The following is a 13,952-nucleotide window of genomic DNA, read 5'->3' as shown; positions in this document are numbered from 1 at the left end:
AGAGCGCTTACCTAGGAAGCGCAAAGCCCTGGGTTCGGTCCCCAGCTCAAAAAAAAAAAAAAAAAAGAACCAACATTTAGCTTAGACATAAGTATTTGTAAAAACATTCAAATTACCAAGGCACACAATATTAAAGCCATTAATGTTTCAGACTTAGCGCTGTGGTTTTAAGTAACTGGTAGCACCGTGTGGAGCACAGTGTGGAGTGAGTGCTGCACAGTTAAGGTTAAAGGTCATGACTTCTGAAATTTTCTTTCGAATGTCTTAATAAAACATAATGGACAAAGGTGCCAAGGCGATGGGTCAGTGGTCAAGATCAATGTTTGCTCTTCCAGGGGACTCAAGTTCAATTCCCAGCACCCACATGGTGGCTCACAGCTGCATTAACTCTAGCTCCACGGGACCCAGTGTCCTCTTCTGGACTTCATAGGCACCAGGCACACACATAATGCAAAGACATACGTGTAGGCAAAACATCCTTAGCCACGGGATAAAATACCACTAACAATAATAAATAGGGAAAGAATATATGGCGAAATATTTATTACTGTTAAATCTAGACGCTGGGGCGAAGACCCTTCCTATCAAATCATATATAGCGGGGTTAGGGATTTAGCTCAGTGGTTAGAGCGCTTGCCTAGGAAGCGCAAGGCCCTGGGTTTGGTCCCCAGCTCCGAAAAAAAAAAAAAAAAGAACCAAATCATATATAGCATACGAGCATACGAGTCTCAACACTAATTTAACCAGAAGTTAAAGACGAGACATAGTTAGCCCGACTCCAGTGAGACGACAGTCCACGACAGTCCACTGAAGGGTCAGGGTCTAGAAATAAAGTGTCAATGTCTCCTAAAAAGCAGATTTCATGTGAGTAAGCTTACCTTCGGTGTAGTGACTCTGAGAATTTAAGACTGGCATAAATAAATTCTTTAACTTGAATATAAATAAGAGGCACTGACTGGGACATGGGAAACTTCTTTGGGAAGGATTGCTGTAAAGAGAGAAAGTTGATACTGCATTTGAGATTTGTCTTTTTAGAAAACAACATTCTAGTCTCTTATAAAGGTTAAAAAATGTAAGATGATTTTACAAGTGAATGTGAATAACTGTATGAGAACTCTATGGTTCTATTTCTACATCATTTTTATACGTTTTACTTTTTCACTTTCATCCGTTTAGTTAGGTGGTAGGTAGCAGTTTTGAGATAGGATTTCACTAGGTAGCCTACCTGGTCTCAAACCTGTGGTCCTCCTGATTTTTGCTTCCTAAGGGCTATGATTACAGGCATGTGCTGCCAAGTCTAGCCTATGTTTAATTTTAGACAAATCCAGAATCTTTTTAAAAACACAGCCATTGACAGGAGGTGGTGGTGCACACCTTTAATCCCAGCACTCCCGCTTGGTCTACAGAGCGAGTTCCAGGATAGCCAGGGCTATACAGAGAAACCCTGCCTCAACAAACAAACAGAAAACCCACAGCCATTTAATCGTCTGCTTAGATCGCAGTGGAGACTCTGTCAAGCACAGGCTGCACATGGCTACACTCTCTGTGTTCTGCTAATACACAAACTATGTAGGCAACCTGTCTGCTTCTTTCTATTTGTAAGAGCCAGGGTGGCCAGGAAAAGAAGAGGCCAGTTTCCTGACTCAGGGGGCTTTGTGTCATTCTGCTTTGATATATGTATATGTGTGTATGATGTAGAGTGCGAGCGTGTGGTGTATGCAGAGTATGTATGCGGCCATGTCTGTTCACACAGAGGCTAGAGGAGAGCCCCAAGTGTCCTGCCATAACCCTCTAGAGCCCTTGAGAAAGGCTCTCTTACTGAATCTGGAGCAAGGCTGGAAGCCCACAATGCTCCTGTCTCTGCACCACAACAGCACAGGGGTAATATGCCCACACGGCTTCATTTGACTTGTGTGTGTGTGCAGGGAGGCGGTCCGAATTCAGATCCTCATGTCTGTGCAGTAAACACTTTTACCTACTGAGCCATTTCCCTGGTAAGATTCCTTTAAGTTTCATTAAAGGTGTAACTCCAAGTAAGATGACATCCAGTTTATCCCAAATTTCAGAATATATTTTACAGAAATTTTCTGATCACTTTACCAACAAACTATGAAGCAATGATTTACTTCTAAACTATTTCATCGGCCAATATTCACTAGAAAGTTCTCAATCTCCAAATAGGAAAATTCCTCCAAAATTTTAACCCCAAAGCACCCCACATCTTCTGCTTTAGGAGACCTAATATACACTTCTATCATCATATTACAGCACCGTCCCCGGGTCTGAGTACCCCACTAGACCACACCAGGCCCCAGTTAGGTCGGTGGTGCTCCCACTCTTCACAGCACCAGGCTTCTTTGAAGACCTGGTCCAGCTTCTCCTGATTCCGAGATGCTCTCGCCTCCCTCCTGCCCAGCCCTGGCTTTCCTTAAATTTCTCTACCTGCTCCCCTTCTCATACTCAGCCATTCTTTGATTATTGCTATTATGTATAGCTTTGCCCTGATAAATCACAAAGAGCTGGAAAAACAACGAAAAATAAGAGAAAAATAAAATGTGAAAAAGGGATTGTTATATAAAATATGATACTTTTTTAGAGTTTGTATGTATGTGAGACATATGTGCATGTTTGCAGAAGAGGACAATGCACTCTACAGGGCAAATGTGAAGGTCAAAGGACAACCTCAGGTGTCAACCCTCACCTTCCACTGCTGCTGCAAACTATAGTGTTCTCCTTTGAGTCCTGATCCTACTCAGAGATAATGGGTATGTGTGACTGTGCATGTTCCTGTCCATGTATGCATGCACATGTGCACTCACGTGTTTTCATGTGGCTTACATGTGTCATTTTGACTCTGAACTGCATATTCTTTCTTCTCCATGAAATCTACAACAGCTCCTTCCTGCACTGACCTCCTTCAGTGATGGACTCTGAAGAAGACGTATAAGTGAATTATGATCATGGAGTTTTATCACTGCAATAGAAACCCTGACTAAGGCAGTCCTCTCATTACTACAGTCTACTCGGCATCTAATTCACCCGCTCTGGAGTGCACACAGTATTACTGCACTGGGACCCACCTCCCACTGGGACACTGTTTCTAGTTTCTAGTTGTCCTCAAATCCCCAAGAAAACTCCTACTTCATCTGAATAGTAACAGTCGTAGTAACAAAAACATAATCTATAAAGGTTAAAACACAATCACTTTTTCCAAATGACATTAAAAAGCTGCCCCCAACAAAGTCATTCTCAACTTACAATGTTAAATTTATATAGTAATTCTATAAAGTATGGGTTTTCGTGTGATAATAAACATACCAATTTATTTTTTTCTAAATCCTTAAGTAAAAAGCTAGCTTGTACCTTTTCAAGGTCCGGATCTTGGAAGGGGAATTTACTGATGACCATTTTATATTCTTCTTCACTGCCAATAGGAATAGGGCTGTAGTTATCTTCTTCAAAAATGTCCCTGTTAAACAAGAAAAACCAGAATCGCATTATTGTGTCACCAGAACTGTAGAATTAGACTACTGTGGAACAGGATCTTAAGAAACAAAACCAACTAGCTCCTACAGTACTTTTAGGAACTGCAAGTCACATCGGAACCACTCATCCAGAAACCTGAAATCCAGCATCAAACAGGTCTCATCCCTCACTGCTCGAGTCCTGTGTCCTATTTCTAGTGTTACAGAAAGAACCTCAGTTTTTACTTTCCTTCTAGGATCTCTCTCAACACAGTACATCTGAGGAAGTTCAAGTTATTGACGTCAACACAGTGTGCTTATTACTCAGTCTCAGGCACTGTAACTGGAAAGGTCACTTCCTAGTCACCATGCGTTTGCCTATGCAGACCTCTTACAGTTAGACAGGGCTATATGACTGCCACTGGCCTTAAAATGGAGGGATGCAGACTGTTTTAAATCGAATCATGCCAGCATGTCTGAAATAACTGTGTGACCACCTCACCTTCCCTGGAGACAACAGGATCAAACAGTGCAATCACAAATGAGTACCTCAGCTCTCTGACTTGTGTGTGAAACACAAATGACTTCTCCTGCTCAGCTCTGCAGGGCTGTCCCTACCCACCTGTCCTGTCCAAGGTCACTGCTTTCCCATCGACTGACTTTCCGTCAGCCTCTGTCCCCCTGGGCCTGGGGTTAGAGTGGTGCACCAGCCACCACACCACATCCATTTGCTGACATTCACTAACACCTCCCATGCAGTACCTCTGACCTGTAAGGAAAACTCCTTACTCAGGATGGTGTGGGTTACACAGAGAGTAAAGAACCTATCAGAGTGATAGTGGGATCTTCTCATGGAAAGTCTTACTGAGAAGCTATGAATGCTGCAATGAGATTTCAGGAGGAAACCATGTGACCAGAAGAGTCATAAAGCCTAAGAGGGGTACAACATAGGTGTCAAGGAGTGTAAAGCCACACTGGCTGGTGAATGGCTCCTCGGTAAAGGTGTCTCCATTAGGTCACTCCCTAGTATGCATTTGATATGTCTGATAAGGGATTAACATAAAGAATAAGGAATGCCAAAAACTCAACAGCAACACAATAAATCGCAAGATTAAAAACAAGCAGGGCCCTAAATAGCTATTTTCTAAGACACTCAAAATGGCAAAAGAACGGGCATATGAGAGAGGCTGTTAATATCACCAACCACAACAAATATGCGAATTTAAGACACAACATGATATCATCTCAAGCCTATTAGACCTGCTATGGTTTGAAAAAGAAAGGGATGTACGTGTTGATAAGGACATGGAGAAAGGTTATCTTTGTGCTCCATTGGTGGAAACGGAAACACTGCCATTACAGAAAAGAAAGTAGAGGACCAACGGTACGGAGAGAACCAAAACCAGAATGCCCACGTGAGCCAGCAGCCCTGTCACCGTGTATCTGTCTAGAGGATGAGATTAGGACAGTGACAAGGTATCTGTGTCCCATGTCCACTGCAGCACTGTCTGCAATAGCTACAGTGTGCATGATATGGAGCCAGCTTTAGCTTCTGTTGGATGGATGGATGGATGGATGGATGGATGGATGGATGGATGGATACATGGATGGATGGATGGATACATGGATGGATGGATACATGGATGGATGGATGGATGGATGGATGGATGGAGGGATGGAGGGATGGATAGATGGATGGATACATGGATGGATGGATACATGGATGGATGGACACATGGATGGATGGATACATGGATGGATGGATACATGGATGGATGGATGGATAAAGAAAACATGTTTTATGTACATAATTGTTTATTCTTTCTTAAAAATGAAGAAGTTCAATCATTTACACTAACACAGAAGAACCTTGAGGACGATATGCTAAATGAAACAGGCCTGGCTTAGAAGACTGTATGACTTCACTTATTACAGAACCTGAAAAAAGCCAGACTCACAGAATCAGAAAGTAGATGGTGGTTAACAGAGGGGACATAGGTTGTGAGAACTGCCGCCCACACAGTAGGATGACAGCTGTTCACCATGTTCGACTGCCAAGAGAGTTTAAACTTAAATTCTGCACTGCAGAGAGTGAATATGCTCCCCAAGCACTGACTGCGTGGTGACAAAAGAAATAAACAAATGAAAAGGCTTAATGACGTGAGAAGCCCCCTAGTAAGACAGGATGCTGCTGACACTCCCCAGGGCTCTCCTGTGAAGTGCTGCTTCTCACTTCCTGGAATACAGAGTTCCTCTTCAGCATGAGGCCTGACACGAGAAGGAAGTCAGGGGATGGCTGTTGAACTTACGACCACTATGAAATGGCCAATATTTTCTTGTTCTTTTATTCCCTTCAATAATCCAAAAAAATATATCAATAAAATAAAATGTTTTTAAAAATGTGGGACCTATTAGTTTGGTTTTGCCATTCATGATGCATGGACTTATTAAAATCTGTGCTCTATAAATATACTTATATATTAAATGCATTTGCATAAATATATTACTTTCATACTTTAGTAAAATAAATAAAGTAAATAAAACACTGGTGCTCACACAGATAAAATATGACAATATCAGTGAGATGACAAACTCTGTCGTGGAAACTATCAGCACTGGGTCCCTTCTCCCCCTTACTATCAGTGTCAGTTTACTACTGTAAGACATCTGAAGACAACGGCAGGGATCAGTAAAGCTCAAGTCTACTACTTAAAATTTTAGGCAAAATGCATTACTTAAGATGGTGTTAGAAACTAAAGTATATTTGGAAATTATTTATTATAGCTAAAATGTTGTTTTCCTCCACAATTACTATAAACGATGAAATCTATTCTTTTTTAAGATTTATTTATTTTTTACATATTTGAATATACTGCAGGTGTCTTCATGCATACTAAGAGAGGGCATCAGACCCCATTACAGATGGTTGTGAGCCACCATGTGGGAGCTGGGAATTGAACTCAGGACCTCTGGAAGAGCAACCAGTGCTCTTAATCATGAGCCATCGCTCCAGCCCCAGTGAAGTCTGTTCTATTCTATTTACATCTATTTTATCTCTATTTGACAAACACTTTAACTTCTTAGTGAGAAAAATATTTCACAGTTCTCCTCTTGTGGAGAACTGACCCTGCTAGGAAGCTTTAGACATTCAGTTATTGTTAGAAAAACCCCTGAAGGAACCTTCAAATGCATCAGCTCTAGGATGCTTTATACTATACAACTTTATATGTATAAAGATATCACAGTAAATTATAGGATTACATCATAGATCACTACCTTAGCCATATGTATCACCTATATTTCAAATACTTGATATAAAAAACTGATGATAATTATACACAAATATTGTTAGTAACCCATCTGTGTCAGCGCCCTGACGAAGAAAAATTCTTAAAGCTTATTAAGCAAACCTACAATTCCAGCGTCTGGGAAGGCCATGGCAGGAAAACAAGTTCAAGGCCTATGTGGGCCACACAGTGAGCTCAGCCTGGGAAAAAGCAAGTTCTTGTTCTAAAATAAAAGGGCCTGGTCCAGTGGGAGTCCAGTGGGTAAAGGTACCTGACACCTGAGTTTGAGCTCCCAAAACCACATTCTGGAAAGAAAGAACTAGCTCCTGCACATGCGTGTGTGTGTGTGTGTGTGTGTGTGTGTGTGTGTGTGTGTGTGTGTGTGTGTGTTTGTGCGTGCGTATTTGTGCGCGTGTGCACATAGACACACACACACTAAATAAACAAATGGAAAACATTTTAAAAATAGAAGTTAAAAGGCCTAAGATGTCGTCTGTGGCAGAGCACTTGCCTGGCATCTGCAGGCTCTGCTTTCAATCTGCAATATTGCAACTCCCCCCAAAAGTAGTAAATAAAAACAATAAATGCTAATATAGTAAGTTCAAACAAGGATTTGCTTAGCTAAATTTAATGCAGGTCTATTACCTTACAGACCATTTGGGGATTTACAAAGCATTTTTATTACAGAATTCAGAAGGTTAACCTTCAGTTTTAAAAACTGCTGGAGTAAGTACTAAGCTCAGATGAAATCAGTTGACATTTTTATTTTAGTAACAGATACTATTATATTAATTCTACTTCACTTCGTAGCAGCTCCCCAAGCCAGATTTAGAAGGCATTAAGTGTCTGTCTCAATGCAAAATACCCTGAAATACTTATAGCCTTATAGCTAAGCATTTACGAGAAAAATTACCGATACTAAATCTAAAGTATAAATAAATACATTATAAATGGTTCGTCCAACGGAAAACAGTATGGCAGTTCCCTCCCCCCCCAAAAAAAATGAAAAATAAACTGTCATCCAGTGTCCCACATCTGAATATAAGCTCCAAAGTATCTGAGACAGGCACTCAGATACAGGCACACTGTGCTTATGGCCACACTAAAGCAGCCCAGGAAACAGCTGCCCTCAATGTCTGTGAACTCATTAGTAGACAAATTACATCATTACAAATCAACATATTACTGTGCTTGAATTTATTGAGAAACACACAAAAATATGGATACATTTTTAAAATACCATTCCAAGTCAAAACATTTAAATTGGTACTGTGTGGTCTATGTAATTGAAATTTTTGAAAAGGCAAACCTATAGGACAAAATGGGGTCAGTGGTGGCCAAGGCCTGGGCATCCAGCAGAACAGTTTCACTACAAAGAAAATGTGGCAGACATAAAGTGTAATATAACATAGACATAAAAGGGAATGTGGCTCTGGCCTCCGTGCAACATCAATCAGCCATGATGACATGCTAAGTGAACCAATCCTGACACAAATAAGCAAATGTCCCTCAAGTCCACGAACATGAGATTCTAGAGCAGTCAAATTTAGAGGCAAGATGGGGCAGCGGTTGTCAGGGCTGGAGGAAGATGGACCTGAGTTACTGTCTAACAGGTGGAGTTTCTGTTTGGGATGCAATGGTTCTAGAGAGAAGTCCTAGAGTTCCAACAGTGTGAATGTCTTCACACAACTGTGGTTAAACATGTTGTAAACAGACATTGACTACAAGCATTCTTATTACTATATGCAAAACCAATTGGTTAAGTGTTTAACAAACTTATTCACTATACAAAGGCAGCACAGCTTAAACCTACCTGAAAATACCGGCCCATTTCTTAAGCAGTGTTTCGTTGTATTGATCTCTTATTTCAAATAGAAGGTCAAAGAGTCGGTTGACAGAAAAGCCATAACCCTAAGATACAAAGAAAAAGATGGGTGAGTCAAGTGTGTTTTAAACGTTCACTAATCTAAGGCAAGCTTCTCACTGGTTTCATCACTACAATCTGAACATCTTTCCTCACTCATATACCACAGCTTTCTACACCACCAAGGAAGTCAGCCAGGCTCTCATGTCCACCACACCACATGCCTGACTCTACTATTTTCCATAACCCACACTGTTGCTCTCCCAATGTCTTCATTACTTAAATACCACCTTTCACTTTTATTTGATTCCTACAAAGTTCCTAGGAATTTATCAAATATTCCAGATTCAACTATTTTTAAAACGCTGGTCCCAGAACTGTTTGTAATGGTCATACAAAGAGATAAGGAGTCTGAACTAGAATATATACCCAAGCTCCTGCCTACAGCATGGTCAATCTTGCATATTACAGCAGGATTCCAACTGAGCGAAACTTTGTCCTCTGTGGTCCCATCACTTTATTTCATGGAGACCCTAACAAACAAGTGACATTCTGGCCGTTTTAACAACAGTGCCCCCTACAGCATCTCTGGCGATACTTCAAATCACTGAGGAAAGCAGAGCTTCCCTTACTTCCTCACAAAGGGGCACCAAATAAAATTTATTAATGCAAGGGGATCAGTATGATAGACATAAGAACTTATGAAGAAAAAACCAAGACATCCACATCACTCTTATGATATCAAATAGACCATTCAAATCAATAAATGTATAAGGTAATAAAATGTACAAAGAAACTTGTGGAGTATTCTCCTTAGCTCTAAGAATAAAGAAAACAACCATGCAAACACTCTTATGATAAAGCAAATAGCTCATACCAGCATTTCCTGCAAACACTCTTATGATAGAGGAAACAGCTCATACCAGCATTTCCTGCAAACACTCTTATGATAGAGGAAACAGCTCATACCAGCATTTCCTGCAAACACTCTTATGATAGAGGAAATAGCTCATACCAGCATTTCCTGCAAACACTCTTATGATAGAGGAAACAGCTCATACCAGCATTTCCTGCAAACACTCTTATGATAGAGGAAATAGCTCATACCAGCATTTCCTTTTATTAGCTTTTAATTATGTGTATGTCTGTACATGTATGTGGTATGTGTATCACAGGTCAGAGGCATCAGATTCCCTGGAGCCAGATTAACAAATGGCTGTGTCACCTGACATGGGTGCTGGGAACCAAACTCATGTCCTCTGGAAAGGCAGCATATGCACTTAACCGATGACACATCTCTCCAGTCCCCAAAACATATTTTTTGAAACTACAAATTTTAAGATGTTCAAGGGGAAAGAAAAGAAAACAAGAGTCACATGAACTGATGAGAATGTTGCATAATGACAGGACTGGAGGTACTGCATAGTCACAGGTACAGGGACAAGGCACAGTCACAGGTACAGGGACACGGCACAGTCACAGGTACTGGGGGACACTACATAGCCATGTCCCTTTGGAACCTTATCATATACATTTATTCTGAGAAAGGCACTGATAAAGAAACCTATTTTATTTCACTTAACATTTCTGAAATATTTTTAAACTATAGACTCTTATTTTTTTATTATATTTACTTACTTGTTAGAGGACAGCTTGCAGGAGTTGGTTTTTCCTTCCACTCTGTGTCCCAGGGACAGAACTCAGGTCATTAGGCTTGGCTGCCTTTACCTGCTGAGCCATCTCACCAAGCCTAGGTTCATTTTGCTGTTGTAATTATCCTGAGCTCCCTATGTTGCCGAAGTTGGTCTCAAACTAAGATCCTCCTGCCTCAGCCCCTCAACCCCTCTACAGCTATAGAGATTAGAGATATACACCACACGCCGTATGTCTAGCCTTCTTTGGTTGGTTGGCTTGGTTTGCTTTTTTTTTTTTTGAGACAAGGTTTCTCTATGGCTGTCCTGGAACTAGCCATGTAGACCAGGCTGGCCTCAAACTCACAGCTATCTGCCTGACAAGTGCTGGATTAAAGGTGTGCACCACTATGCCTAGTTATGGCTTTTTTTTTCTTTTATTGGATTTTTTTAAATTTACATTTTAAACATTATCCCGTTTCCTGGTTTCCCCTCCAGAAACCTGCTATCCCATCACCTCCCCCCTTGCTTCTATAAGGGTGCTCCCTCACCCACCCACCTAAGTTATAAAAATACTGTAGCCTCACTGAAATGACCTATATTCCAAAAAGTACTAGTAACTCCTGAGTTCTGTCCAAGGTTCAAAACTGCAGAGGAAGTGTGGTATACAGCACAGGAGAACATCAATATATACACATAAGCGTTCATTACCACTGACTTACTACCATTAATCTACTTTTTTATGACATTACATACTCAAATCACCTCCATCTGAAGGTTAGGTTACCACCTACCTGCAAAGTATCCGCAAAAATGACGATGAGATTCTTCAGCTCCAGAACAAGGTCAGGATCAGTGCAGTAAGACTGTGGGAAGGAAGTTGGGACAAATGAAGCCCCACAAAACAACAAAACAGAAGTTAAAAGTAAGACATGAAAACCTGACACTTTGTCCTTAAGGTCTGGGTTGATGAGATCCAAGGCTGCTTTCCTCTCCTCAGTATGTTTAAGAAAAGACTGCAGCATGACAGACATGACAGACAATTCTCCATGTAAATCTTTACATCTTTGAAAAACTAGTTACAAGCTCAGACACTGGTCTCCAGTACACCACACATGTCTCGTTTCATTACATATTTACTCTCGATCTTAAAAAGACATATTATTACCTTTCCCAATTTAAGAGTGGCAATTTAAGTTTTTCTTAGTAATTAACCAAAAGAAAATAAATACTTTTAAAAGGACATTATTTCGGTCTCTCCTTTTTTTAAAATTTATTTTCTTTTTTTTTTCTTTTTTTTTTTTTTTTTTTTTTTTTTTGGTTCTTTTTTCCGGAGCTGGGGACCGAACCCAGGGCCTTGCGCTTCCTAGGCAAGCGCTCTACCACTGAGCTAAATCCCCAGCCCCTAAAATTTATTTTCTTATTCATTCACTTTACATCCCAATATCAGCTCCCCCTCTCTTCCCCATACCTACCCCCCACCACGTTCCGCCCTCCCTTTCTCCTTTGAGAAGGGACAGCTCCCCTTCTAGGTAACACTCCCCCACTACTCCCTCTGCTACGCCCCCTCTAGGCACATTAAGTCACTGCCTGTAGGCACTCCCACTGAGGCCAGATAAGGCAGTCCATTTAAGGGAACAGGATTCACAGGTGGGCAGGCAACAGATTCAGGGACATCCCCCGCTGCTATTGCTGGGGACTAAGCTGCTCATCCATTACTTATGTGCAGGGCGCCTAGGTCCAGCCTGTGCTCACTCCCTGGGAGCCCCCAAGGGTCCTGGTTAGTTGACTCAGTTGGTCTTCCTGTGGAGTCCCTGTCCTCTTTGGGTCCCCCAATCGTTCTCCCAACTCTCCCATAAGACTCCCCGAGCTCCAGCTATTGTTTGGCTGTGGGGCTCTGCATCTGGTGCCATTGGTTGCTGGGTGGGGCCTCCCTGAAGACAGCTATGCTAGGATCCTGTATCTGCTGGCTGTGTTTTCACTGTCTCTTAATAACACTTAAGATCTTAAATGATATTGTATTTACTATATTATAAATTTTATCAATATATAGATTTTGAATATAATATTATAGTTACTATGTTTCAATTTCATATTTAATATAACTGACATAATAATAGGAATATGGCATAACTGCATGTACTTGGAACTGATTTCAATATAAATCATGATAAAATATATCACTCCTAGACAGGGCTGGCTCAGTAGAAGTGTACCTGAGGCCTTAGATTTCCTTCCCAGCACCCCCCAAATATTTTAATTACCAAAATATTTGTAAAGTTTTATTGCCAAAAATCTATAATTCTAATAGGCATATAGTATATTTATAATCTAAATATCATAAAATTCCCTCTTTTACCTATTTTAAATCTTAACTATCAATTATAATAACTGAGTACAAAATTTGAAGTATAAGGCTACTTTATTGAAGGCAAACAACTAAAACTAGCTATTTCCACTAAGGGCATTAAGAAGTTATTTGATCATTTAATTTTTACCCATTAAAAATGATCTCTCATTATATGGAGGCTTATCATTTTAAATGAGTTCAAATTGTAAAAATTACAGATTTTTTCTTTAAAACTATAAATGTTCTCGAGCAAACTCTGCTGAGTTTTAATGGTAGAGTTGATTTTGGAAACAAAAGAATCTGGAATAATGAAAGTCTCTTTCTTCACGGTGTTGCTTTGTGAGTTAATGAAGAGGTCAGTTGAGACTAATGAGAGCAGCCTAACTTCTCGTTTTCTGTAATACTCAAATAAAAGTGTCTTGAGAAGCCCCAGTCAGCTTCAATACCTCGGCCTTGTGTAGCCGTAAAGAAACCCTGACATTACTACTTACAAATCTGAGCAATTACCTAAAAATGCAGAGAAATAAAGGTACCGTTTTCCATATTACACAAATCAAATTAAATTATAATTATCATCGTAACTGGTCTGACTTACTGAGTGAGCTCTGAGGACAGCAATTATCTTTGAGAGGGCCATGTTCCAGAGTTCATCAGTGTATGCCCTGGTTACTAATCCTTGGGTCACATGTAAAATGTGATCTTCCACAACAAAGAACCTAAAATGCCAATTATCCACACAGCAGTGTTTAGAGGAAAGGGAGAAAGCGCAAGTAGAAAATAATTATTTCTGACTTTTAACAAATGAATAAAATCAGTAAATAGTTTCTTCCATATTAGATACATACCCTACAATCTGAGTGAAATATCTTCTATAGCCATCAACTGTTTCATGCTTCAAATGAAAAATAAAAATCAATTTAAACCAATAAATACAGTAACATAAAAGTTTCGAGTCACTATAACTTGATTAATAAATATTTATTGAGAGCCTACAAAGTTCTGCTTACTAATTAGGTATCAGGGATATACTTGAAAATAATAAAAAGTCCTTTCTCTCATGGATTGCACATTCAGAACCTTTATTACTGCGTATGTGAATGCATGGCATGCGTTTGTGTGGACACATGCCACGTAGGCATGGGGAAGTCAAGACAACCTTATGGAGTTGGCCTCCTTCCACCTTTACAGAAGCCAGGTCAGCAACAAGCAGCTTTACCCGCTGAACCACCCTCCCTGCAGGCCCTCGTGGAATGTGTATTCAAAAGAAAAGAGGTGATAAAATGGTGAAAGGTAAAGAGGAGGTCAGAACCTACTTCTGGCAGGCTGAAGCCAACGCATCTTCCATTTGCAGTAAGT

At 40.3% G+C, this 13,952-nt stretch overlaps 1 protein-coding gene across 3 annotated transcripts in view; it reads right to left on the bottom strand.

Moving 5' to 3' along the window:
• Exoc6 (exocyst complex component 6) overlaps window positions 1-13,952 on the bottom strand; it is a 144,496-nt gene that overhangs the window by 82,661 nt on the left and 47,883 nt on the right. For all 3 annotated transcript variants that reach the window (XM_087584679.1, NM_019277.2, XM_087584680.1), the window contains 6 exon segments: window positions 13,442-13,488; window positions 13,192-13,312; window positions 11,041-11,112; window positions 8,565-8,662; window positions 3,364-3,469; window positions 879-988 (listed from right to left, as the gene is read on the bottom strand). In XM_087584679.1, coding sequence (XP_087440805.1) covers window positions 879-988; window positions 3,364-3,469; window positions 8,565-8,662; window positions 11,041-11,112; window positions 13,192-13,312; window positions 13,442-13,488 — 554 coding nt within the window.

The sequence above is a fragment of the Rattus norvegicus genome, chromosome 1 (genome assembly GCF_021556685.1).
Source record: "Rattus norvegicus strain SHRSP/BbbUtx chromosome 1, alternate assembly SHRSP_T2T, whole genome shotgun sequence".
Classification (NCBI taxonomy): Eukaryota; Metazoa; Chordata; class Mammalia; order Rodentia; family Muridae; genus Rattus; species Rattus norvegicus.
This window is presented reverse-complemented; position numbering and strand designations above follow the sequence as displayed.